Here is a 27,203-nt window from a genome sequence, read left to right as displayed (position 1 = left end):
CCAAGATTAATCAAGGTAGTGAACTTTCAATTAAATTAAGCAAACTGTTATGCTGAGAAGTATGAATAACCAGGTGAAAATTAATATTAAATCATTCATTAACTTGTTATCCGTGTTACTTTAAGATCAGTTGGGTTATTTCTGAATAGTGTGAAATAGGCGACTGTCAAAAATAAGCAATTGAAAGTATAATTTCAAATTAGAATACTATGAACCATGTTATTTCTGTAAAATGTGTGGGTTCAGAAATTTGTACCCTATGCAGTAAATATAGGTAAGAATATTTGGAATTGTTTGGCCATTTTTTGGAGTAAACATAATAGATTTTTATTTTTCTCAGAGGAAAATCTTTAAAAGCTTCTTAAAAACCTCCCCCCTTCTACTTTCTGATACATTTTTTTATAAGAGATTATCTTATCCCTTAACACCTGTTACTCAAGCATATAAGTTGAAAGGAAGGTATTGAACACACATACATACATAGACAAATACTTTCTCTTAACTGCTTTCTGATGATGGTTAAAGTCAAAGATAATGTATTTATGTATGCAAGAAATATACACACTGAGTCACTTCTGAAAGGCTGAGGATAGTTCCTTAGCAGAGCATCTGCTTAGCATGCAGGAGGCTCTCCATACCTTAGCACCATGTGCACACACACATACTGAAATAACAATTCTGAAAAAGTTGGTAAGTCTGTACAGCAACTTAATATTAGATTTGCATTTTATTTCATTTGTATGATTGTATATTACACAGATGCTCACTCATGGTTTAAAAACTGCCTACAAGACCAGAAGAGACCGTTAAGTAACTTGGAATTAGAGTTCCAGAAGGTTTCTGGCTGTCCATTGTGTATACTGGGAATCAAACTCTGCCCCTCTGTAAGAGTAGTAAGTGCCCTTAGCCATTGAGCCAATCCTTAAACTTCATGCAGTTTACTTTTAACATCTAAATTCAATTTTTTAAGTTTGGGATGGAGGGAGAGATGGCATTTGTTAAAAGTCTTGCTATACAGGCTGGAGAGATGGCTCAGCAACAGTTAAGGGCACTGACTGCTCTTCCAGGGGTCCTGAGTTCAGTTCCCAGCAACCACATGGTGGCTCACAGCCATCTGTAATGGGATCTGATGCTCTCTTCTGGTGTGCATGAACACAGCTACAGTGTACTCACTCATATACAATAAGTAAATAAATCTTTTTTTAAAAAAAGCCTTCCTATAGCTCTAGAGTAAAAGGTTCAGTGTTAACACATGCTGCAGCGTCAGGTTAGCTCTCAGCGTCCTGCCCTGAACCACCTCTGTGCGTTAATGAACTCTGGACCACTCATCGAACGTTCACTGGAGTTGCTAGTTAGGCATTAAATAAATACCCAAAATGAGAATGTGGTCTCTAATGAGAGGTATGTAGTAGCCAGGTATAATAGCATGTAACCTCAATCTCAGCACCCAGGGGCAGTGCTAGGCAGATCTCTGTGAGCTCTGTCAGCCTGGTCTGTGTAGCAGATGTCAAACCAGCCAGGGCTACTTAGTGAGAACCTGCCTACACAACAAAACAAGAACAGAAGTGCCAGTCGTTTTCACTCCTGAGGTTTCCTTCTCTTTCCCTTTTTTTTTTTTTTTATATATATATGTCATTCCGTTTTCAGAGACAGCTAATATCATCGTGTGTAAAAGTCCGTAGCACAAGCAACTCTTCCATAGTAACTTGCTGACTGTTGGTTCTTTGGTTTGTAAAAGGAGAGAGACAGCTTAGGAGAGAAGACGATCTCTTTGGAAGTGGAGTTAAAAGTTCAGGCTACATGTTAAAAATAAGCATTCTTTTCACTTTTTATGGGTTTATGGTTTTCTGAAATCCTCTTAATTTCCTTTAAGGTACAACTGTAACCGCTATAATGAGGATGATGCAAAGGCAGCAAGAGATGCCCAAGAGGTGAGTGCAGCCACTGCAGCACAGCATAGCACTGGCTGGGGATTTCTGACACACATTTTTCGGGAGTAATTTTGCAAGAAACATTCAGTTCTGAATTGTGCAGACACTACAGTAAATCCTAGATGTCTCCTTATACTTAGGAGGGACTCTTTTTATAGTACTTATTCGTTCACTTTTGTTTTCTGAGATAGGCTCCCTAACCCAGATTCGTCTCAAACTCACGATCCTTCTGCCTCTGCTTCTTCCAGAGTGCTGATTATAGGCATGTGATTGTGTTAGTCTTTTTTGTTTTGTTATTTTGAGATAAGCTCTTGCTTTGTACCTAGAATTCCCGATCTCATCTTCCGAATCTGAGTTCCCAGGAGAATGCCAGTCACGCTCTTCTATAAGGACAGTCTTGTTTTTATTGCTCTCTTTGAGTTGAGGCAGTTACGATGCTTACTTTTAGGTCCTAGTGGTGGTGTGGCATCAGCACTCACTTCCACATTGTGCTCATTCAGAAAGGAGAGTCATTGAGCAGTTGTTGAATGGACTGTGGCTTTCTTGTATAGAGCACACAGTGTGTTAATTTTTACTTTGTTTTGTCTTTACTTCATTGTTCATGTACTTCTGATAGGTCACTTGATTTTGAAACAGAATCTCAGGAGTTGGGAAATTTCCTGTCATAGGATAGAAAAATGACCTGCTATTAGGTTAAGGATTCAAACAGATTTGGATTTATAATACTTTGGGGTGTGTGTGTGAGAAATCTAGTAATTTTATAGTAGTTGTAGAACCTTGATTTTGGGGTTTGGGGGGGGGGCGGTTTACTTAGCCATTTTGTTGTTGAAATTCCTAGAGACAAAAAACTCTTTTAAAATGGCTTTCCCAGCTGGATATAATCGAAAACATGCTTTGCAAATGTTTGGTTTTGTTCGTTGTTTTTTTTTTTTTTTTTTTTTTTTTCTTTCCTCGGAGCTGGGGACCGAACCCAGGGACTTGCGCTTGCTAGGCAAGCGCTCTACCACTGAGCTAAATCCCCAAACCCCGGTTTTGTTCAATTTTTAAAGGCATTTCTTTATATTTTCTAGGTGTGGCACATTGTTGTGTGCTTTGTAATCCCAACACTCTGGAGGTTTGTAGGATCTTAAATTTGAGTCCAGCTTTTGGGTACATAGGAAGTTTCAGATCAGCAAGACTATTCCCACTCAACACACACAGACTTCTAATCTTTTTAATTATTGGTAGAAATAAAGGGCACTGTGTCTTTTTAAATTACAAATAATGAATGTTTGATAAATGTATGTGATACTTTGGTCCTTTTAGGGCATGTAGGTCAGATAAAGCCATTTATTTTGCTGGCACAGATGTGTAACCCCAGCTACTTTAGAGGTAAATCAGGAGCATCCTGAGTAAAAGGCTTGTCTGAGCTACAGAGAGAAGTTGGTAGCCATTTAGTGAATTGGAAGCAATTCAGTGAGATTCTGTTTCCAAAGGATGCAGTCTGTGGAATTGGGGAGATGGCTCATTGTTTGAAACTCAACTTAAAAATGCAAGGACTCAGATTCTGATCTTTAACATCCACATTGTGGCTGCCTGTGAGACAGAAACAGGATTCCTGTGGATAGCTAGCCAACTGGATTAGCCATAATCAGCAGGATCCCTATTCAGCGAGAGTCCATGCTTCAGCAAATAGAAAGTGGTCCAGAATGTTGGCTCTTGACATAAACACACACACAGGAAGGGTAAAAGAGGGCCATTGAGATGACTCAGTGAGTAAAAGTAAAAGAAAGTATTTACTTTATGACTTTGATAAACCTGTTTATGATCCAGTATGGAAAGAGACAACTATTCCTGGAATATTTACACACACAGACACACACAGACACACACAGACCACACACACACACACACACACACACACACACACACACAGTTGAATCTCCATGTTAAGTTTGCCTAGTATGTATAAGGCTTTGATTCCCAGCACTCAAGTGGGAATCAAATACTACCTGTAAACTATATGTCCTCCATATATTCAACTTTGTTTTTTCCCCCTACTGCTAAGGAAGCCATATGCTTTAACAGATGAATGTGACTACTTTGAAAAAGCTTTACTTACTAAAAGCAGTTGGTAGCTATATTTGGCTGGTAGGTTAGTTTGGGTTATTTTAGGAACTCTTTTTCAAATCTTAAAACTTGTTTCTCATTCCATATCCTGGTGTTTATTAGAAAGATTTTGTTATTTGTATTGAAATTTTCTTTTTTAGGGTTTTGTTTGTAGAGTTGATATATTATTAGATGCTGCTGCTGCTGAAGATGATGAAGATATGGCCTCCAGTATATAGTCTTGTCTGGCCTGGCAACCAGGCTAGCCTGGAACTAAAGAATCTACCTGCTTTCTCCTCCAGAGTGCTAGGATTAAAGACATATACTACCACACCAACTTCATTGAGTTTTAATGAGAAATACTTTAAGAATCATCAAGTATATTAAAGTCCTCTAGTACCCTATGTGTTACTAGTGCTAAGTTAGGGTTTCTGTTAGATTTTGGGAATTTGACAAACGTGCAGATAGTAGTACTTAGTGGAAATTTGTCATGCCAGGAAGATTAGTTCCCACATATTATATTTGCACGTTGGCATGATTCTTAGCTCATAACCATTGGTTTTGTACCTACCTGGGCCTTAAAATAATAAAGCTTTCCCCGGTATGGTTGATGTCTGGTGTAAATCCAGCTCTAGAAAACTGAGAAGCAGAAACAGGATCTTTCTTTCAAAGCTCTCCACATAGAGAAGGTGTAAAGCAAGCACTGTGAGCTGCCTCTTCTGAAGTTGTGTATGACGTGGCCATGGGATCCCATGAAGTCAAGCATTGGAACTGACGGTTAAGATAAAGACCAACTATCCACAGACCTTCCTATCAGTCTTTTCTTGTCTCCCTTCCCTCCTTTTCTTCCTTCCTTTTTTTCTTTTCTTTTCCAAGACCGGTTCTCTGTGCCATAGCTGTCCCTGGAACTCACTCTACAGACCAAGCTGACCTCAACTCAGAAATCCCCCGCCTCTGCCTTCCAAGTGTTGGAATTAAAGTAGTGTGTCGTCTTTATATTTCTATATGGAATATTGTATATATTCTCAGATATACATACATATAAATACATGTTGTAAATATGTGTACACAAATTTAGACATGCACACACAAATTAGAAAGTATATATTAGAAACCTCTGGATATCTATTATTTTTAGACTTTAAATCATGAAGAGAGAGAAGTAGAACTGCATGTGTAAGTGTGGTAAGATCACACTTAATATTTACTAATCATTTTGCATATATTCCTGGGTGCTAGAGATACCAAGTGTACATTTTAAAACAGTTGAACAATTCTAGAGACTACAGAAAAATGTAGGAAAATTTGGGCTAGCTATTTTTGTGAGAATATAATGCAAAAATATCTCTCAAGTCAGAAATTATATTATTTCATTAATAAACAATAGGCCTTATTGAATACAGTTATTGTATGTAGATGTGTTGGGTGAATGTTTGAAATTGAACCCAGTGACTAATGCCAATCACGTGCTTTACTCCTATACTGTATCTCTATCTCCCCAGCCCTCACCGTCAGGTTGTTGTTGTAAGTATGTATGTATTTGGTTGTTCAAGAGAAAGGGAATAGGGGAGGCACAGACAGACAGACAGGGTCTAACTCTGTAGCTGTGGCTGGTCTAGATTTATGCTGTCCTCAATTTTGGCAGTCCTCCTGTCTTCTGCTTTCTAAGTGCTGGCATTACAGACTTGCATTTTCACACACAATGTCATATTTAAAGTTATCACTTATTTGAATTTACTATGATTTCAATTTTATTATAAATTTCTTTTTGTTTGGTTTTGTTTTTTTGTTTTGTTTTTTGTGGCAGGATCTCATGTTATAAAGTATCTATTAAAATTTAAATGTGGGCCGTGTGTGTGTGTGTGTGTGTGTGTGTGTGTGTGTGTACACATGTACATATGTGTGCATTTTCACAATGGACAATTCTCAGGATGTGGTTTCTTCCTGCCAGTTGTGATCTAGGGATCAAATTCATTTTGTCAGACTTGTGCATGAGTACACAGAGCCATCCTGCTTGCTCATACGTTTTTATAGTTAATCCAAATAGTATCTCTTTGTATTATTCCCCTCTCCCTCCCTTTTAAAAAAAATGCCAATTGTTTGGCTTTTTTGGAGTTAGGGTCTCACTGTATAGTTCTTTCTGGGACTCTGTATAGACTAGTCTGTCTACTTAGTAATTCTATAAAGTATTGTTGTAAAAATATAAAAAATAAAAAAAAAAGTATTGTTGTCTTTTACCTCGCTTGGTCTACACCGCAGTGCCCCAAGATATCTGCTAGATATCTCTGCGGAAACACATCCCAACTTTGCCGCGGTGGCCCAGTGTCTCCAGCCACCACACACTTTCCTACACTCAAACCCTCACATAAAAGAACACACAATACAATAATCTTAGATCCAATTGATAAGATATAATTGCCAACGTAAACATACAAAGCCCGGTAATCCATCCCTTAAGAACATTGATAACAACCTGTAAATACACAGAGCAAGATCTTTTTGTCAGCCTCTGTTGTCCTGCCATGGCTTCTCAGCTTCTCCTCCTCTCTTTGTTCCAGTCTCCTCCTCTTCCTTCAAACTTTTCTCCCACCCACCCTTCCTTCTCATCCAATGACAGGCCTTCTTCTATCCTGTACCTGCCTCACCTGTGACATCATCCCACAATAAAGCTAATAAGCAAATGCAGACTCAGTGACAACAAGATTGGATACTTAGTTGAGGGCTTGAAGATTGATCAGTGGTTAAGAGTGCATTTACTGCTCTTCCAGAAAACCTGTATTCCATTCCTAGCACTTACATAGTGGCTCACAACCTTCTGTAACTATTGCTTCTAGGAGATCTCATGTCTTTTTCTGGCTACCTTGGGCACCAGACACACATATTAATAAACAAAAGTTTTTTTTAAAAAATTACTTTTTAAAAATGCACTTTAAAAAAATAACTTAGTTGTATGGAGGTGCATATCTTTAATCCCAGTACTTGGGAAGTGGAGACAGGTAGATCTTGAGACCAGTCTAGTTTACAGACTGAGTTCCAGAACAGCCAAGGCTACACAGAGGGAATACACCCACCCCAGAAAAAATAAACAAAATAAACAAACCCACTTAGTTGATTGTACTGTCTACTTTAGTTACCTTGTCTGAGGCACTATTGTGTTGTCTTTTTGCCTCAGGCTAGTTCTCTATTTTTGCTTTTGAGTACTGGGTTTTCAGGAAATTTGCTTAGCTTGCAGAAGTCACTAGATTCAGTTACCAGTAACACACACAGCTGCTTCTTGTTTTCTAACTCACTGCCTTCTGTCTGTCTTCGTTAGGGTTTTACTACTCTAAACAGACACCATGACCAATACTACTCTTACAAGAACAACATTTAATTAGGACTGGCTAGGTTCAGCCCACTATCATCAAGGCATGAGCATGGCCGAATCCAGGCAGGAGGAGCTGAGAGTTCTACATCTTCATCTGAAGGCAACAGAGTACTAACTTCCAGGCAGCTAGGACAAGGGTATTAAAGCCCACGCCCACAGTGACACACCTACTCCAATTAGGCCACACTTCCTAATAGTGCCACTCCCTGGGCTAAGCATATATAAGCTATCACACTGTGCAAACTGCTGTCCAGGAGAACTTTGTGAAATGCTAAGACACTTCTTTAGCACCATTGTTTAGTTTGTTGGCTACATGTGGCTACGTGTGGCACATGGCAGCTCTGTGGGAACTAGTAAGGTATTTATAGCAGTATAAAATAACAAAGGTAACTAGAGAACTATTTCTAATTTAAACTAAGTTACTATTTTATCTGCATATATATATATCAATTTTCAATTAGTACTTTAATCAAAAAGTCAGTTATACATTCATGGAAACTGATGTTTTGATATGTATATGATGTTGATTGATGGTTCTAGCTACATAATTATTTTTGTCACTTTGGGTACCTATCGTTTTCTATGGTTAGAGTTTTGACATTTACAGTGTTTCGAATACACTGTATTCCCTCCTGTAACCTCATTTTAGTCTCTACTTTTCTAAGTATAGTGTTTTTGGATTCTTCATATTCGTCAAGATTCTGTTTATATATGTATTTCTGTACACTTAGCATGTTGTCTCCCAGAGTTACTGCATATTACCAACATTTGGTTCTTTCAGGCTGAACAATCCTCCACTGAAATATGCCATTGATTTGTGAATGAATGAACTGATTCCATGTTTTATTTATTGCAAAGAATAAAGAGAAGTACAGACATACTCAACATAATTATTTCGGTTTTTACTGGATGCCCAAATGTGGTGATACGGATTCCTATGATGATTTTTAGTTTTTTGAGGGCCTTCAATGTATTTTCCATAATGATTCCTACCAGCAGTGTCCTACAGGAATTCCCTTCACTCCACATTATTGCCAACTCTTGGTACCTTTGCTTTTTCTAGTGATGAGCTGTTTTAACATACAAGATGCTATGTGATATTATGCTTAATTGGACACCAGCTTTTGTATACAATATGTATGTCATAATTCGAGACCTTTGTTTTTCTTACTGGGTCAGCGATCTAGGGCAGCCCTGCAGAGGTACCTGTTCTACTGTAATCGCTATATGAACCACATGCAGAGTCTACGCTTTGAGCATAAGCTGTATGCTCAGGTGAAACAGAAGATGGAGGAAATGCAGCAGCACAACATGTCCTGGATTGAGGTGCAGTTCCTGAAGAAAGCAGTTGATGTCCTCTGCCAGTGTCGTGCCACACTCATGTACACTTATGTCTTCGCTTTCTACCTCAAAAAGAATAACCAGTCCATTATCTTTGAGGTAAGACTAGCTCCTGGACATGGGGAAAGGATACCTTGTTTCATAGAACAGACTTTTATTTAAACAGGGGAAGGTGGAGGGGGGCGGGGCACTTCATTGAAAGGTAAGAGGAACTTTGTAATACTTAACTGTATTCAAGTGTATGTGGGTTAGCTAACTACTTAACTATACTGTTTCTATAGTCAGTCCTAGATTTTAATTTTGACTTTTATCATCATTTACCTCTGAAGATTTGCAGCAGATTATTTCTCCTCTTATTCCTTTCCTTCTTCACCTGGTAGTTTTCCTTTTTTCTAGTTTTTTTTTTTTTTTTTTTTTTTTTGAGATAGGAGATAGGAGGGTGGTTTAGCTATGTAGACCAGGCTGCTCTCAGCTGTTCTAGCTTCCAAAGTACTGGGAATAAAGGCTTATGCTACGGGGCTGGGGATTTAGCTCAGTGGTAGAGCGCTTACCTAGGAATCGCAAGGCCCTGGGTTCGGTCCCCAGCTCCGAAAAAAAGAACCAAAAAAAAAAAAAAAAAAAAAAAGGCTTATGCTACTACACCTAATTCATGCTTCAGTTTTAAAGCATCTTTATTTGGAAAACCTTTTCTAGCCATCATGTCAACTTTCAATATCGACGCAAGATTTGTGATTGTTGAAAACTTATGGTGTGCCAGGTGCTGAATAAAAACAATTTATATGGATTGTGTTATTTAAACCTTGTGATATCCTAGAATGGTATTAGATTCTCACTCAGATCTGAAATAGAGAATAGCTGGTTGATGGCACAGAGGAAGGCACATCTTTGTGAATTCAAAGCCAGCTTGCCTGGTTCTATGCTAGCCACAACTACATAATGAGACCCTATCTCAAAAGAACAAAAAATAAAAACAAAATAGCAACAAAAACAAAAAACAATCCATAGAATACTGATCTTGCATACAGTGTGAAATAGATGTATTCATCTGACACTTGTTTTTAACCTCAGAACTCCAGAGGCAGGCGGATCTCTGTGGGGTTGAGGCCAGCATGAGTTACACAGAAAGTTCTATGCCAGCCATGATTAAACAGTAGATGATGTCTTTTTAAAAATAAAGGGCTTGGTCTGATTCCCTCTTCTGATATGTCTGAAGACAGCGGCAATGTATTCACACACACAAAACAAATCCTAAAAAAAAATTTGAATATTTAAGGTTAAAACCTCTGTTTACAGCTAGATTTATGCATCAACATTTGTTTTTCTTTTCATTTTTAATATTAAAAGTTTTAATTTTTAGTTTTTTAAGAGAACAGCTCTTAGATCTAAATAAACTGTCCTCAGTATTCTTCCAGTGGTAATGGTTGAAGCTTTTCTAACATTTTCAAAATTGTTTTGGGGTAGAAAAGTGGTTGTTATAGGTGAAAGCCACAAAGAGCTTTTACTAGTTAAAGTGCTTATCAAAATGACTATATCCGTGTTGAGAGTAACTATATAGTCAGTAAATTAGCTAAGATGGATTATATTTTAGCTTGATTTTTAAAGCCAAATTTTACTTTTTTTCTTTTTCAGAATAATCAAGCAGATCTAGAAAATGCCACAGAGGTGCTTTCGGGCTACCTTGAACGAGATATTTCCCAAGATTCTCTGCAAGATATAAAGCAGAAAGTCCAAGATAAGTACAGGTGAGATTTTTAATATCTGATGGACAAATGGTGAGGCTCTGTATTGTTGATGTAGCTGCTGTGCCTCCCAGCTCCTTTCTGTCTATTTCAAGAAGTTGTGGAGGGTATATTGATAAATATAGAGGAGGAATCTAGCCACTTATTCTAATGGCTTACTGTACTGGTTGAAATCCCTACACTGCAGGAAAGAAAGGTTTTAAAAGGAATAAGTAGCCATTAGCATGAGGGAGTGGATAATAGGGTTTTGGTTCTTTAGAGCTTTTTGTTAGCTGTTATCTTTTAGGGGAAACTTAACTGAGCTCAGGGGTAAACAGCACTTCAGTTTTTGATGCCTTTTAAGTTAAAAGTACAAAACCATGTTTGATTTCTGAACAAAAAGCTTTCTCCCAAAATGTTTTCCTCATATGCTGGTATCTTTTAAAAGATGATTTTTTTTTTTAATTTATGTGTGTGCATGTCTATCTGTGTGTGTTTGTGCATTGTGTGGATATCCATAAAGCCCAGAAGAGAATGTCACATTCCCTGGAGCTAGAGTTAAAGGCAGTTGTAAGCCAATAGGTGTGGGTGCTGGGAACTGAAAAGATACCAAGAAATGGAAAGATGTCTCAGTGGTTACAACACTCCTGGTATCTTTTTTGTTTGGGTTTCTTTTCATGGTTGTTTTTTTGTGACAGAGTTTCTTTGTGTAGCCTTGGCTGTCCTCTGTAGACCTGGGGTCCTTGAACTCAAAGAGATTCACCTGCCTCTGCTTCCCAAGTGTTGAGATTAAAGGCGCATACCACCACCACCTGTCCCCAGGTATCTCTTGAATAATAGTAAGGAAACTAGGAAGTTGGAAGTTAGAGATTTAATCCCAGTGTCTTCACTTCCTTTGGTTGTCATTGTTACATTGTATTTATAATGCTTGTATAGTTTCCCAAATCTTTATTTGATAGATGGGAATAAATGACCTATAAAGTTAACTTTATAACTTATACAACTATGGGTTTCAGTCATTGGTTTGAAGTCACATTGTAACTTTTAACACTTGAAGACTAAAATTTATTTCTGGAACTGGGAATCTGGGTTTAAAAAAATGTCTTGGGGGGCTGGGGATTTAGCTCAGTGGTTAGAGCGCTTACCTAGGAAGCGCAAGGCCCTGGGTTTGGTCCCCAGCTCCGAAAAAAAGAACCAAAAAAAAAAAAAAAAATGCCTTGGGCTGGGAGGAGAAATCATTGGTAGAGTATTTGTCTAGCTTGCACATAGTCCTGGGCTTGGTTTCCAGCAGCCAAAAAAGAGTCCTTAGAATAGGAAGAGGCGGGGTTGGGGATTTAGCTCAGTGGTAGAGCGCTTGCCTAGCAAACACAAGGCCCTGGGTTCGGTCCCCAGCTCCGAAAAAAAGAAAAAAAAAAGAATAGGTAGAGGCAGTTTGATAAACCTGCACATCTGAGTCTGAAAATGTTGATAGCAGGTGCTTTCTTCAGGGTAATGCTCTTTATAAACGCCTCTTTCATTATCAGAGGCTGACAACAAGCTTTTTTTTTCTCTTTGATTACAGATACTGTGAGAGTCGACGAAGGGTTTTGTTACAGCATGTGCATGAAGGCTATGAAAAAGATCTGTGGGAGTACATTGAGGACTGAGCCTGGCCCTGCATAAAATGAACTCTGAAAACTTTACCATCTAGAGTGCTCATGCAATTAAAACAAACACAAACAAGGAGGCACTAAGCCTGTTCTGACACCGCTGGTCTCTAGTACCAGAATTCTGTTTTGTTAACGGAAAGTTTAAGTAAATTATATTGTAATAAAAAAGGTAGATAAACCATTGTACAACAGTATTCTAGGCCGCCAACAGTGTGACAGACACACAAAAGCCCTCCAACTCTAACTTGTAACGTAGCTTCATTCTCAAAGCTGACTTCCTTTTCTTCTTCCTGAGTGTAGTACAGTTAAACATTCAGACAGCTCCTCGACACTGCTTTTCATGTCCAAACCAGCCATTTCGTTGTACTTTGGTAAAGGACCTCTTCCCCTTCCTGCCCTGCACATACACACCTCCACACACAGTTTCACTTTCTCTCATACCCTAAGGTCATGAGTGAATAATGATTATTAGCTACTTGTAAAGGAAATTCTTGGGAGGGAGAAGGGGGTAGGCAGCAAGAGGATTAAACAAAAAACACAAAAACTTTGTATATGACTTTTAAAACAAGAGGACAACACAGTATTTTTCAAAATTGTATATAGCGCATATGCATGGATAAAGCAAGCGTGGCACGTGTTTGCATAATGTTTAATTACAAAAATATTTATTCTTTAAAAAGCTTCAAGATTATGTCTATTTGCTGTGCATTTTCTTTCAGTTGGCTTTATCTTTCCAGGGTTGGGTTGGGATAAAGGTGTTTGTTAAGCCCCTCTGCAAGACCTAACTAGAGTGCTTTCCCCTTCCTGAGGTCAGTTTGCCCGCTGTGGTTTGGTTGTATCTTTTGCTGGCCATGGGCCTCATGCCTAGAATTCTCAGCTTCTGGATCTAGATCCAGGAAGTCAAGTTCTAAGCAAATGGCTTGGTCTGTTAAAGGGTTTAGTTGCTTCAATTCATGAATGATCCTATCCCAACCTACTCCTCAGTGGCCTTGATGTCCCCATTTTAGCCTGTGTGCCCATGCCATGCACACAGCGTAGGCTTTCTAGGATCCCCATCAAGTCTGGAGGAGGCATTTCAAAATCTCCTGTTTTATTTTTCCTGAATTGCTGCTTTGAGCCTTTTAAGTTTTTAGTTCTGGCTCGTCTTTCATCCCTTCTTTATGTTAGGGTGTTGAATACAATGTTTTCACTTTAAATATAAATAAATAGCCATTCACTTAGTCTGAGATTGTGGATTAAAATGGTGGATACTGAAATTACTCGTGTGTGTTGCGGTGGGTTCAGTTTGAAGGCAAACACCACTAGAACATGATACTCCCATCCAGTGCATTTGAGTAGGAATCACTGAGTTTGCTTCTTTTCTATTGTCAGCATATAGGAGAATAATGCATTTTAGCTGTGATGTCCATTTTTATGAAATTTCTACTAAAAGCTATGTTAAAAGTAAAGGGTGGTGGTGGTTTTATTAACTATATACTTGTTTAGGCCATTCTGCCTGTGGTATTTTTCAACAGGTCAGCATCCCTAAGACTGTCAGTTTTATATAAGAGTGCAGAGTGAACTAGGCAACTAGATCAAGAGGTAAAACTGTTAAATGCCAGCTTTGGCTGAGGACCTCTTTGTCTTCCTTTAACTGTCTTGTGCCTAGGGAGTGTTTACCATTTGTGAGGCAGCTGTGTCTGTTCTTGCATTGTACATCTTCTTACTCCATTGGGAAGTAGGCTCACTTTCCTCTGGCCTTTTGCCTAAGTTAGGCTTTGCTGAATCACCCTACTTTTCCTTTTAGAAAGGTTGTTACATGAGATGCACTTGCAACTGTTCTTTTCCCATCAAAAATCAGTGAATGTTTGCTGAGTATATTATGCTGCTTCCTTAAACCACTTGTCGCTTTAGGATCAACTTGTATTTTTTTTCTTCCTTTTCCTTGTCACCTCAGGTGGCAAATCTGAAGTCAAGTGTCTGTTTTCCATCCTCTCTTTGTCCTATCATTCTCCATTATCCATTTGACTTTATTTCAAATAATTGCACCGATCTTAAGACATTTATCAAAACCAACGAGATTTCAAAGAAAGCTCAAGTATGTTCCTTTTCCTGGTGACTTTGAAAAGCAACCAGAATTGTCACATAGACTTGTGGTCCCTTAAAATGCTTTGTGTGTGTTGTTTAAAAAGAGTTAACTTCACATTATCTAGGTCTGAGTGTCATAAGTTCTCTTCATTCCCTGCCCTGCAACAAGCGTCTAAAAAGAGTGCATCTCATAGTCTCAGTCTCCCACCATGGAGGGATAGTGTAGTTGGTGACACTTTCTAGTCCCAGTGCTCACATGGGACCTGAGGATATTGCACTCACAATTTGTGTGGATCAAGGTGAACTGGCCCTTCTGCTACATCCAAGTTTTTAACAACCGTCTCCATATCTGACAGCATTTCCAGAATTTACCTGCTTCTGTCAGTAGCTAGCTTCAGTGCTCCCATCTGGGACAGGCAAGCCATATTGTTAACAGCTTCCCTATTTGACCTACCTAAGTCTCTCAGAGGGCTCTACTTACACATCAGGGTCTCCCTGTGGTGTTGAGATCAGTTACATTGTCAGTGCATGCATCATTTGAGCAATTCATTGAGCAACAGGTGAATTTTCAATGATTTACAATAAAATTTTGATCCAAAGCTCAGGAGACATACCATAGTGGTAAATGGAGTAGCATATAACATTACCAGACTCTTAAATTCTTTGTAATTTGCTGCAACCCAGATTGTATATGTTTTATGTGTGTTCAAATAAATATATTAAAGACACACGTGTATCCATACACACAAATAGATCCAAGACTGACTTGATTTGAAATCGTTGAATCTGCAGTGTAATGTGTGGTTCACCTGTAAGTAGGACTTGAAATTTAGAACAAGAAGAGTAAAAGGCTTAAATGTAACAAATTCTTTTAGCTACATCCGGTATAGAGCACTTGGGGGATGGGATGGGGTGGGTTGGTGAGACAATCAGATCGATAAATTGATTAAATGCTCCTAACCCTGTAATTTTGTGCATAGAGCACCTTGTGCTGTGGAAATAACTGTTCTTAGATTTTCATTGTAACTGGACTGTTCAGGTTGCCCAGAGGGAAAGAACATTCCTAATTCTAATAAAATAAACTTTTATTTTGTTATTCCATTAGTTACTTATGTTTATTTTTATAGTTGAAAGCAGACACCTTAGGTGGGTAGCAGCCACCTGCACAATGTGCCTTATTCACTGTTCCTATTTTCCTATTTAATATAAACTGTCGAGATTTGGTTCAGGTTCAATGGAGGGAACTGTGAATGAGACTACCCCAACATTTAATTTGGCTAATTGAGACTTTCAGAAGTGTTTCTGAAAGCTTTCTGTATGTTGAACATTGACTTTAGATTGTTGTTTGCGTTGTAGTAGTGATATACATTTAGATGCTCTGTATAGCTTGGAATGTCAGTTTTTTAAAGATGAGATATTTAAAACATTCTCAGCCTCAAAAGGAATCGTCTTTCACATAAAGCTGATAGTCCCTGTGTATGGATATTGACACGGTACTCTAATCAGACCAGACTTGAGTTTTATCACAGCTATACTCTATAGTTTGTCACTTTCTAAAACAAGTGGAATAAAGATTGCTGTCTCACTGAAGAGGGAAATAGAAGATTTAATAACTTGCCTAAAGTTTCACAATTTTCCTCTATTTGGGACCAGAGACATCCAACTACCTCTGTACAGTTTTCTTATTCTGGTCTCAGAATGATGTAGCATCCAGAATCGGAAGAAGTGGCTTTCCCATACTTTGACAACAGTAATGCCTAGCAGTGCTCCTTTGAGCGGGTTACTGCTTCGTCCACCATTATCCTGCTTCTCCGAGAAACCAGCCTTGAGTAGAAAAGAGCCCCTCCCTACCTACAGATTGGTTAGCCAGTCCCCATGTTCACATTTGAGGTCATAGTCACCAGTGGCAGCCAGACCAGAAGGTGCAGTTGAAAATAAATAGCTTAGTGTAATTCGATAGGCTATTTGCAGTTGTTGACCTTGTCTCCTTCCTGTGTAGAGAAGTTGGACACACTGCTGGGACTTGTTACAGGATACCTTTTATAGATGATAGCTGAAAATGCACAGAGCAGCTGCTAATCTTTTTTGAGTTCTTCTGAAGACAAGTTCTCAATGTAGCCCAGGTTGTTCTAGGATTTGTGTAGCCAAGGATGGCCTTGAACTTCTGATCTTCCTGCTTCTACCTCTTAAGTGCTAGGATGACAGGCATGTGCCACTAAGCCCAGCTCAGCCACCATTTGATCTCAGCCTTTATCCCTGCAACTGGAGAGTCTGGTAGGAGTTTTCTTTTTCCTTTTTCCTTTTTTCTTTTTTTGGGTTTTGTTTTTAAAAGGAGTATCAGCACTGTAGCCCAGCCTGACCTCCAATTTAGAGCTTTCCTCCTGCCTCTCTTCCTCTTTACCGGGATAAAAGGTGTGCACCTATCAACATGGAGGTGCCTGCTTGCTTGTTTTAAGTTAATGGGAAATTGTGGCTCCTTCGTAAATGAAAACTGTGCACTCTCTTAAGCTTTTTTTCCATATATCTTTGGGGAAGTTGGTACTTATTTTTAGAAATGTGCATCTGTTAGTTTTTCAAGTTGAATTAACCAACCTAGAAGCTCTCAATTGGAAGTCAATGTGACTAAGAATAAAGACGACTTTAGGATTTTCTTGGTGTGTGTTGGTTCTTTTTTTCCCCTCCAGCTGCTACTACTGATCTTGCTCTAGGGGAAGTGATACGGCTTTCCGTTTGTCCACTGATACTGATTGGGGCTTTTAGGTGGTTTTCATTGTAGTTGCCAGTTTACAAGCCTGTCACGTTGGTACTTAGTTTCTCTAAAAATGAATCCATGTGGGATCCAGAGATATCAAACTCAGATGTATACACAAGTCAGGTAAGTAGGGATAGATTGCTCCTGTTACCTGGAGTCTAAGAAAATACTGTCAAATCACTAAAACATTAAGCTGACTTCATAGTCTGCCCAGACTTGTCTGCTTTAATATATTCTATAAGCTATGTTTTTCTTTTGACATAGGAATACTGTAGGGATCAAAGAGTGGGTAAAAGAAAGCCTAGTCACAAATCATAATTACCTAACTTAGTTCTTTTGCTTGCTAATTACTTTTCTATTGCTGTGGCAAAGCACAATGACCAAAGCAAGAAAAGTATTTAGTTGGGCTTACAGTTTCAGATGGTTAGAGTCTGAGAGTTCATATCTTGATCCTCAACTAGGAAACAGAACACACTAGAAATGATGGTATGAGATTTTTTTCTTTTTTCTTTTTTTCGGAGCTGGGGACCGAACCCAGGGCCTTGTGCTGGCTAGGCAAGCGCTCTACCGCTGAGCTAAATCCCCAATCCCCCCCCCCCCCCCCCCCCATGAGATTTTCAAAACCACAAAGCCTGCCTCCAGTGGCGTGCCTTCAGCAAGGCCACACCTCCTAACCTTTCCCGAACGGTTTCACCAACTGGGAACCAAGTATTTAAATATGAGCTTACATGAACCATTTTCATCTAAATCACCACAGACCACATTCCCCCACTCCCAACCCACAAATGGTAGAATCGAGTTCCTTCTATACAGTGTTGGGCAATGGAGGTTCAGCAGTCAACAAAAGGGGTCAATTTGTGTGAGGCTAAGGCTTTCCATCCAAATGGGTGGTCCTATTAGCCAGCTACCTGGTGGAGGTACATTTGACTGCTTGACACTGTTCAAGTAGCCTTACTGGAAGTAGTGCCAGTAGTACCTGCTGGGTTTGAAAGATCTCCCTCCTCTCTCTGTCCTGTTGGTTCTGACAGGGTTTCTCTGTAATAGCCCTGGCTGTCCTGGAGCTCATTCTGTAGACCAGGCTGGCCTCAAACTCAGAGACCCACCTACCTCTGCCTTCTGAGTTCTAGGATTAAAGTCATGTACCACCATTACCCACGGCCAATTCATTTGACTCTAATATTCAAAACGGGTTGCTTTTGTTAAAAACCTCAGACAAACTAAGCAATTTCTCATGTTTATGAGCCCTCCTAATTTAGTGAGTTAAGAAATTCTAGGGCCTTACATTTCCAGGCCCTTCAAAGATGGCCAATCTGACATGACATTGGCTCTATATGCATAAAATAACATTTCCTGAGGATAGATTTTTGCCTTAACTACCTGTAAAGCGTTTTTCACTGACTACACCTGTGTGAAAGTTGGGTCATTAGCTTTGCAAGACTCCTTCAGTCTGCCAGAGACATCAGGTAGCTAAGATTTTCTGTTTGCAAAATAAATCTCACGCCCTCAGGAACTAGCTCTTCTGGAACAGTAGTTTTAGACTGCGATTCAGGAATTTAGATCCTAAAATTTTTAGGGACCCTATCAAAAAAGGAAATGTCTTAGCTTGTTGCTCTTGGAAGGAGAACTCTGCTTACTCATTCTGTAGGTCTCCTTAGGGTGTAGTATGAAATGATCTGCACTTCCTTTTGTGGACTGACTTAGCAATAAACATTCGAATGGAATGCTATAAGGTTGTTAACTATACCCACCTCAAGTCATAACAACTGCTGGTATAGATGAAGATGTTTGCTTACTAATAAATTTCTATCACATATTCTGGCTTGTGGTTCATTTCTACTTGTATAGGACAGAGCCTAGATCTAATAGGAAAGTATGACCAGAGGACTTACCTGATTGGGAAAGATGTGCCTTAAGTTTTTTAATTATTGTGAGACACGATCTTACTATAATTATATACAGAACCAGCTAGGGTTTCAAAATTGCAACTCTCTTGGTGCTGGGATTAGAGGTTTGTGCCACTATATCCTATTTAGGGATGATTTGGAAGGTCAAGACTAAACACCAGAGAATCCTCCCAGTGAAGAGTAGTGATAGTGTTCCTTTATGCTTTCTCCCACCCAGAATTTTGTTTTGTCTAGCTTGCAAAAAAGTCAACAAAGTATTATAATTTAAAAGGACTCCCATGATATGTTATAAAAATCAAATGGGTACAATATGTGCCTTCTAGTGACCAAGTGTTGGCACATGAACTCATGGTCTCAGATGGCTGTTTCCATGACATTGCTTCCCAGATTCCAAATGCTGCTTTTTTTTTCATGGACATGTGACTGTATGTCTCTAAATTTCATAATCTAGGGCCTTCCTCTGAACAGAATCGAGCCCACAAGTCACACTGATAAAACAGTTGAAAATAGAGATTTCTCCTCGATAAACTGCACATCTGGTTTAGTGGGGTGTTTTAAGAACTGTGTATGTGTGTGTAATCACCCAAAGACGCAGGAGAGCACTAGTAGGCTCCATTGTTTTTCAAGACCTTGAGGCCCCTTTCCAGTGCTCACCTGCTGGTGGTTAGTCACTGAAAAGCAGTTTACTCACATCTGAACTTTATATAAATGAATGTGCTCTTGGATGGTTTAGTTTATAACGCTTTAAGATTCCCTGTTGTGTGTTGGATCATCCTTATTGCTGAATAATTGTGCATTTTGTACATACACCAGTTTATCCAGTTTCTTACCAATAACTTTAATTTTTTTTAAGTTATTATTTTATGTGTATGAGTGTTTTGCCTGAAAATAGATCTGTGTCTTTGGAAGGCATTGAATCCCAGTTTATCATTTAGGAAGAATTAATATTTTATTAGGGATGAGTTAGTCTCTCTCCATGAACATGGTGTATATATCTTGACATTTATGGTTTTTTTTCCTTGTGTTTTGAGGTAGTGTCTCCTGTTGGCTTTGAACTTCCTATGCCTAACTTGGGATGATGTTGAATACTTCCCAAGCACCGCTTAGTTGCAGGAATGTGCTCCCAGGCTTGGCTATTTAGGTTTTCTTAATTTTTTTCCTAGTAGTACTTTTTTTAGTTCTCCATAGATTTTCCCCCTGGGTATTTGATATTATACATACATCATATATACATTTTTGGTTTTTTTTTTTGAGACAGGGTCTTCTACTTGTAGCACAAGTTGTCCTTGAACTCAGATCTTCCTGCCTCAACCACTTGAGTCCTGATGTGATGAACACGTCAGGCTGATAATTGATTCTTTTAGCATCACTTTTTAAGTTTCATTTCTTTTTTTTTTTAAAGATTTATTCATTTATTATATATAAGTACACTTTAGCTGTCTTCAGATACACCAGAAGAGGGCATCGGATCTCTTTACAGATGGTTGTGAGCCACCATGTGGTTGCTGGGAATTAAACTCAGGACCTCTGGAAGAGCAGCAGTCAATGCTCTTAACCGCTGAGCCATCTCTCCAGCCCTTAAGTTTCATTTCTATTTTTGCTATTATAAAAAATAAAATTGACCTTATATATTGATTGTAAAGCCATTGCTAACTCTATTCTAGAAATATCTCTGTGAATTCCATGTATGCACAAGCATGACTGCAAATGATGGTTTTACTTTTTTTGCTTTTAACATTTTATTTTGTATGTATGAGGCATACATATCTGCCACGGCATATGTGTGGAGGTGAGGGGATAAAATTCTTGTCTTCCACTTAGCTGAGGTAGTTTCTATCGCTTCTGATGCTGTTTGGCTTATGTCAAGTTAGCTAACCCACCACTTCTGGCTTTTCACCTGGGAACCAAACTCAGGCTGTCACGTTAGTGCAGCTACTGCTTTTACCTTCTGGACCAGCTCCATGCACCACCCCTTTTGGCTTATGGACTTGTTTTGTCTTTTTTTTTTTAAATGTTATTTATTTTATGTATATGAGTACACTGTAGCTGTCTTCAGACACACCAGAAGAGGGCATCAGATCCCATTACAGATGGTTGTGAGCCACCATGTGGTTGCTGGGAATGTTTTCTCTTTTTCTTGTGACAAAATCTAGTACAATGATAGAAAAATGTGACAGTGACATTCTGATTCTGTTCTTAGTACATAGGTAGATTTTATTATTTTTCTTTTCTTTTTTTCCCGGAGCTGAGGACTGAACCCAGGGCCTTGTGCTTGCTAGGCAAGCACTCTACTACTGAGCTAAATCCCCATCCCCTTTGTTTTTCTATTAAGTGTGATATTTAGGGGTAAATTTTTTTCATTTACCTTCCAAACATGTGGAAGTTTATTTCTGTTTTACTGAATGTTTTGGTTTTGGTGGTTGTTAGGTTCTTGGAAGGTTTTTTGGAAGCATTGCTAAATTTTATCAGATTCTTTTTCTGGTTCTGTATATCATGGGCTAAATTCAGCTCATAGAATTTTGTTTTTGTTTTTTTTGTTTTTTTTTTTTTGTTTTTTTGTTTTGGTTCTTTTTTTCGGAGCTGGGGACCGAACCCAGGGCCTTGCGCTTCCTAGGCAAGCGCTCTACCACTGAGCTAGATCCCCAACCCAGCTCATAGAATTTTGTACATCAAACACTTGACCTATTTTTAAAAGGTTAGGCTGCTGGCTTTCCTTCAGTTACTGTCCAGCCTGCTGCCTGAGTATTTGTAGGCAACCATTCTGTTTAAAGGGAAGAAGGCTCAGCAGGTAAAGGTGCTGGCTGCTGAATTTGATGGTCTGAGTTGCATCCCAAGTCCTACATGGTCAGAAAGAACCAACATCTGCAAGCTGCCCTCTCACATACACCCACACACAATGCACCTCCTTCTCCTAATAAGTTAAAGGGAATTTTAAAAAATGGAAAGGGAAAGGTTTAGGAAAGGAAGAGGAAAAAGACAGAAATGTGTGCAGTAAAGCTTAGAGTACTTATTTCCTCTCGTTCTACAGTAAGGTCCAACTTAACTGTCTGATGACAGGAATATGCATCCAACTTGAAAATATGGTAGTTAATTGGTTATTGAACACATAAACGTGACTAGTATAAATGGAGTTTTACTTTCAATGAATTAAAATTTAAATAGCCTATTATGTTCTGTATGACTGTAGAACTAGAAATCATATATATGACATATTGTACATTGTAATTTTATGCTTTGTTTTTTATATATTTATAAAATTGAGAGCACATACTATTATTACTCATATTTTCCAATAAATCTAAGGTATCATCTGAATGCCAGAGACTGAACTCTATCACCCTGACTTTTCATTGGTTGGAAAATGCATTTTGCTTTTTTCTTTGTGATAAATATCTTTGGGTATAGAATTGTTAAATTCTATTTGGGACAGTCTTATAGTAGTCCTGGCTGGCCTTAAACTTGCTCTGTAGCTAAGAACTTTTGATCCTCCTGTCTCCACTACCCAAATGAGTATGGCTTGTGTATAGAATTCTAATTCCATACTGACCTTTTATTCTTTCAGGTCTTTAAATAGGTTATTTAATTATACTCAGCTCATGGGTGTATTGATCATTTCAAGTTTGTTTTTGTTTGTTAGACAAAATTTCTCGTTGTAGCCGTGGTCGTCCTGAAACTCACTCTATGGACCACGCTGAGCTATAACTCAGAGATCCACCTGCCTCTGCCTCCTGAGTGCTGGGATTAAAGGTGCCTGCCCAGGGTTGGGGATTTAGCTCAGTGGTAAAGCGCTTGCCTAGGAAGCGCAAGGCCCTGGGTTCGGTCCCCAGCTCCAAAAAAAAAAAAAAAAAAAAAGGTGCCTGCCCAAACCACCTGGCTCGTTTCAGGTTTTTTCAGCCTGCAGTGCCCCTCCTCCCATAGTTGCGGTGTTGGTTTAATTTTTAGGAAGCTCCTAGGTAAGTTTTCTTTTTCAAAACCTTTTTGTTATTTTAGAATTATGTGTATATGTGTGCCTGCATGTGGGTGTGTGCACACAAGTGAGGGTTCAGATCTCTTGAGCTGCAGTTATCAGTGGTTGTAAAACTGCCTGACATGGCTGTGTGAATTGAACCCAGCCAGATCCTCTGGAAAAGAAGAAACAACTCTTAACTGGTGAGCCATCTCTCTAGCCCATTTTTGTTTGTATAGGCATTGTTCACTTTTCAGATCAGTTGTCTTCTCATGCCCATAGTCTATCTCCTGTATGTGGATGCCCCATCATCCTCTAGGTGTTGGATTGCCCCCACCTCTTGTTTTCAGTGTGCACACTTTTAATTATCTGATGTGCTTTTCGTTCTGTTAGTTAATTTAGTATCTAGCCTTCTGTTATGCTTGTGTAGTAACCATTTACTGCCAGTATGTCCCACTTCTCTTGACAGTTATGTTCTGAGTGTTTGCTGCATTTCTGTTCCTGCACATATGCCTGGTGCTTGTGGTTATCACAAAAAGATCCCTGGAACAGCAGTTATGGATCGTGCCGGCCTTAAAGCGGTGTTGGGAAGCCAGCCGGCTCCTCTGCAAGAGCAGGTGCTCTTGGCCACCAACCATCTCCACTGTCTTTCTTTTTAAAGGATTTGCTGTCTTCATTTTTATGTATTTGTAGATGAAGGACTGTTTATATACTCTCCACAGAAGTCAGAAGCGGTGCCATGTAACTAGAGCCTCAAGCACTACAGAACTGCCTTTCATGGATGCTGCAAGAGTGATAAGTGCTTTTAATTGACGAGCCACCACTCAAGCAACAGTTAATGTTTTTAAATACCACAAATGGGAGCACACCATATTTTCTTTATCTTTTTCATATGTAACCTCCACCTGCTTTTTTTTTCTTTCATATCTTCAAGAATTCCTATAAGCTGGATTTTACAAGTAATTTTTTACATCTTACCGTAGCATCTTACCTGATTCGTTTAAATTTTCTTTGGTGATAGTTACTTGGATATGTCTAGTATATCTTTTTTCTCACAGGCAAAGCAGCATTTATCTATACTTTTTGCCTACATTCCCTACTGATTACTGCTATTTGTACTGTCATGAATGGGAAATATTTCATGAAGAAATTTAGAACATATGACTGCTTAGTGTTTTTTTAAAGTAGGCATTTCCTACAATGCTCACTGAGTTTTTGGAGTTAATGGTGTGCTCCTGGGAGGGCTGGGTACTTTGTTGTTGTTCTTGTTGCTAGTTTTGTTTTTTTTTTGTTTGTTTGTTTTGTTTGTTTTGAGACAGGGTTTCTCTGTGTATCTCTGGTTCTTCTGGAACTTGCTCTATGGACCAGGCTGGCCTTGAGCTCTCAGAGATTCACCTGCTTCTACTCAGGAGGAGTACTAGGATCAGGTGCACTACCACTTCCAAAAAGACCTGATATGCTAGAGTTGCCCAGCAGAGGGCATCAGAACAAAAACTGGCTGAGGACCTTAACAAAATCCTTTAATCCCGTGCCTTCTTTAATTCCAGTACTCGTGTGGTAGAGGCAGGTGGATCTCTGTGAGTTCCAGGCCAGCCTGCTCTACAGTGTGAGTCCAAGATAGCCAGGGCTGGTTAGTTACATTGAGAAACTCTGTCTTGGGACTGGGGGATGGGGAGAACAGAAGTTAAAATACTAAAAACGGAAAAATGTCCTCTGACCTCTGCACATGAGCCATGGTATATGCACCCCTTCTCATAATAAATGTAAATTTAAAAACATAGTAGAGGATTCTACGTATTAAAAACTATTATCTAGGGGGCTGGAGAGATGGCTCAGTGAATAAGAGCACCGACTGCTCTTTCAGAGGTTCTGAGTTCAATTCCCAGCAACCACATAGTAGCTCACAACCATCTGTAATGAGATCTGTTGCCCTCTTCTGGTGTGTGTGAAGACAGAAACAGTGTACTTATATATAATAAGTAAATACATCTTTAAAAAAAAAAAACAACTGTTATTTATCCTCATATGGCCCCTTCCAAGGAAGTTTTATTTATTGGGAAACAGGAGCATGAATATTATACTAACATCATCCATAAGGATCTCATATTTGTAGCATGAATCTTTTTTTTTTTTTTTTTTTCGGAGCTGGGGACCGAACCCAGGGCCTTGAGCTTCCTAGGCAAGCGCTCTACCACTGAGCTAAATCCCCAACCCCAGGATCTCATATTTGTAACTGGCTGAACAATTCAGCTAATTTGTGTTTAAAGTTAGAAACCTGGCAGTATTCCTTTGACATGAATTTCCCTCCCCATTCACCAACATCAATTTGTATGATCATAGATGCACTCTGCTTCCCATATTTCTCTTTCTGCTTCTGGGAGGTTAAGGTCTTGCTATACAGACCAGACTGGCCTATTTTAAGAGTTAACCTCCTGCCTCTGCCTCCTGAATGTTTGGATTACAGGCAAGTGTCATTGTGACCAGGCTGCTTGTTTTGGAAATAAGGTCTTACCATGAAGCCAAGCCTAACCTGTAACTCACTTGTAGCCCACGGTAGCCTCGCATTCATGGAAGTCTTCCCTGAGGGTTAGGATTGCAGGTATGAACCACTGTGCTAGGACTTTTCTTTCTGTTCTTCTATTTCTGTCTGATCCGTCTATCCATCTATCCAGAATCAGGATCTCGTCCATTTATCTGCCTGTGTATCAACTGGATTTCATGAAGTCAGGTAGGCTAACCTGGAACTCACCGTTACTAATGCTGTTTATGAATTTCTGATCTGTCTGCAGCCTCTCAAATGTTAGGTGTGTACCTCCACCTACCTGGTTTTCCATTTCCGGTGCCATCTCTTGTTCTCTAAGCAAAGTGGTTCCTCTTAGATGATCAATTCTTGGCATTTATTTTATTTTATATGTTTTGAGACAAGGTCTTGTTACATAGCCCTGACTGTCTTGGAGCTTATAGTGTAGATCAGGCTGGTCTTACACTCACAAAGATGCATTTGTCTTTGCCTTCCAAAGAACATGGGTTAAAGGCATGCCACCACACCTCTACTCAGTAATTGACAAGAACGTTAGCTGTTCATTCAGTACAAGCCATTCCTTGCTCAGAACTCTCTAGGGCCCTCCCACTGCTCTTTCAAGTAGACTCATATGGCCTTGGGAGGTGTATATCACCTCAGGGTCGAGGTACAATTTCTTGCCTTAGAATTCTTCCCTAGTCAGCATGCTTCCTCAGTCTCCTCCAGCAAATAATGCCTTATTTTTTAAATGTAATTTAAAATATCTCTTACTTAGAAAACGATTTCTACCATAGTCTAGGTTAAAGCCCCTGGTTATTTTCTCTTGCTGTTGTACATTTCTCCTTTTTTTTTTTCTTTTCTTTTCTTTTTATCGGAGCTGGGGACCGAACCCAGGGCCTTGCGCTTGCTAGGCAAGCGCTCTACCACTGAGCTAAATCCCCAACCCCACATTTCTCCTTCTTAACAGTTGCCACAATCCTGATGCTATGTGGTATGTTTCATTAATTTATTACTGGCATAGATAATATGTCCATATAGAGTAAAATTAAAAATTCTAAACAGTGTACTTCTATTCTTTACATCCCTGCTATACAGTTCTCTTCCTTAGAGGAAACCACTTTCAATATCAATATCCTCCTAGAAATATTTTCTAATAAATAATTGTGTACATAATATTCTTTTGCTTTCTTATTAACATAGATACTATCTGCATTTCTTGCATATTGTCATTATCTGATAAAGTATACTTGGCAGTTCTTATCTTACCATGTAAATAGTTGTCTCTTTTCATATGCCACACAATATGAACTTCTTATAATTTATTTGTGGGTAATTAAGTTGTTTGCCAGGCGTTGGTTTATTCCGAACAATGACACGTCGGATACTTCTGTATGTAAAACCATGTCTTACGTCTATACGTATAGAATAAATTCCTATAATTGAAACAGTTGGGTTAAAGGTTATGTGTATTTTTAATTTTGGTAGTTGCTGCTAAGCTGCTCTTATTGGAAGCTTGACCAATTTGTTTCAACTGGTGATGAAGTGAAAACTTTTGTTGTCAATGTAAGACGCAGACCGAATCTCTTGGAAACATCAGTTTGCATTATTTCTCTTCCTGGCAGTTTTATTTTCGTATGTTGAGCTACCTGTATTTATTGAGTGAACTGTTTCTTTATAAACTGCGCTTCATTATCTAATATCTAACTGACAACGCTACACGCCAGTTCGTCCAACCCGGTGCAGAGCTGTCTAATCTCCGGCTGCGAGTTCCCTCACCCATTCCTTCCGAGCTGAGTCCCTGTGGCCGAGACTCCTGGAACTCACCGACCTCATCACCGCTGCCTTCCACTCGGCAGCTTAATTCCTTACTGGCTCAGGTTCCTCCTTCCTTCCCTAGCTACGACTTCCGGCTCAGCTGG

The 27,203-nt window shown here is 39.1% G+C and overlaps 1 protein-coding gene and 1 long non-coding RNA gene across 4 annotated transcripts in view; one reads left to right on the top strand and one right to left on the bottom strand.

Moving 5' to 3' along the window:
- The window catches only part of Arih1 (ariadne RBR E3 ubiquitin protein ligase 1), a 103,594-nt gene extending 86,782 nt beyond the window's left edge, over positions 1 to 16,812 (top strand). For 2 of the 3 annotated variants that reach the window (XM_087561020.1, XM_087561021.1), the window contains 4 exons: positions 1,874 to 1,931; positions 8,566 to 8,826; positions 10,357 to 10,469; positions 12,007 to 16,812. In XM_087561020.1, coding sequence (XP_087417146.1) covers positions 1,874 to 1,931; positions 8,566 to 8,826; positions 10,357 to 10,469; positions 12,007 to 12,091 — 517 coding nt within the window. In that variant the 3' untranslated portion in view covers positions 12,092 to 16,812. 3 annotated transcript variants of the gene reach the window in all.
- On the bottom strand, positions 512 to 27,179 carry LOC148004171 (uncharacterized). The gene is made up of 3 exons (XR_015627738.1): positions 27,109 to 27,179; positions 26,551 to 26,717; positions 512 to 2,590 (listed from the first exon to the last, which is right to left on the bottom strand). It is a non-coding gene; the product is annotated as an uncharacterized LOC148004171 (long non-coding RNA).
- Positions 27,180 to 27,203: the final 24 nt, after the last annotated feature.

Source organism: Rattus norvegicus, chromosome 8, assembly GCF_021556685.1.
Source record: "Rattus norvegicus strain SHRSP/BbbUtx chromosome 8, alternate assembly SHRSP_T2T, whole genome shotgun sequence".
NCBI classification, from domain to species: Eukaryota; Metazoa; Chordata; class Mammalia; order Rodentia; family Muridae; genus Rattus; species Rattus norvegicus.
Note: the sequence above shows the minus strand (reverse complement) of the source record. Positions and strands in the feature narration are given on the sequence as shown.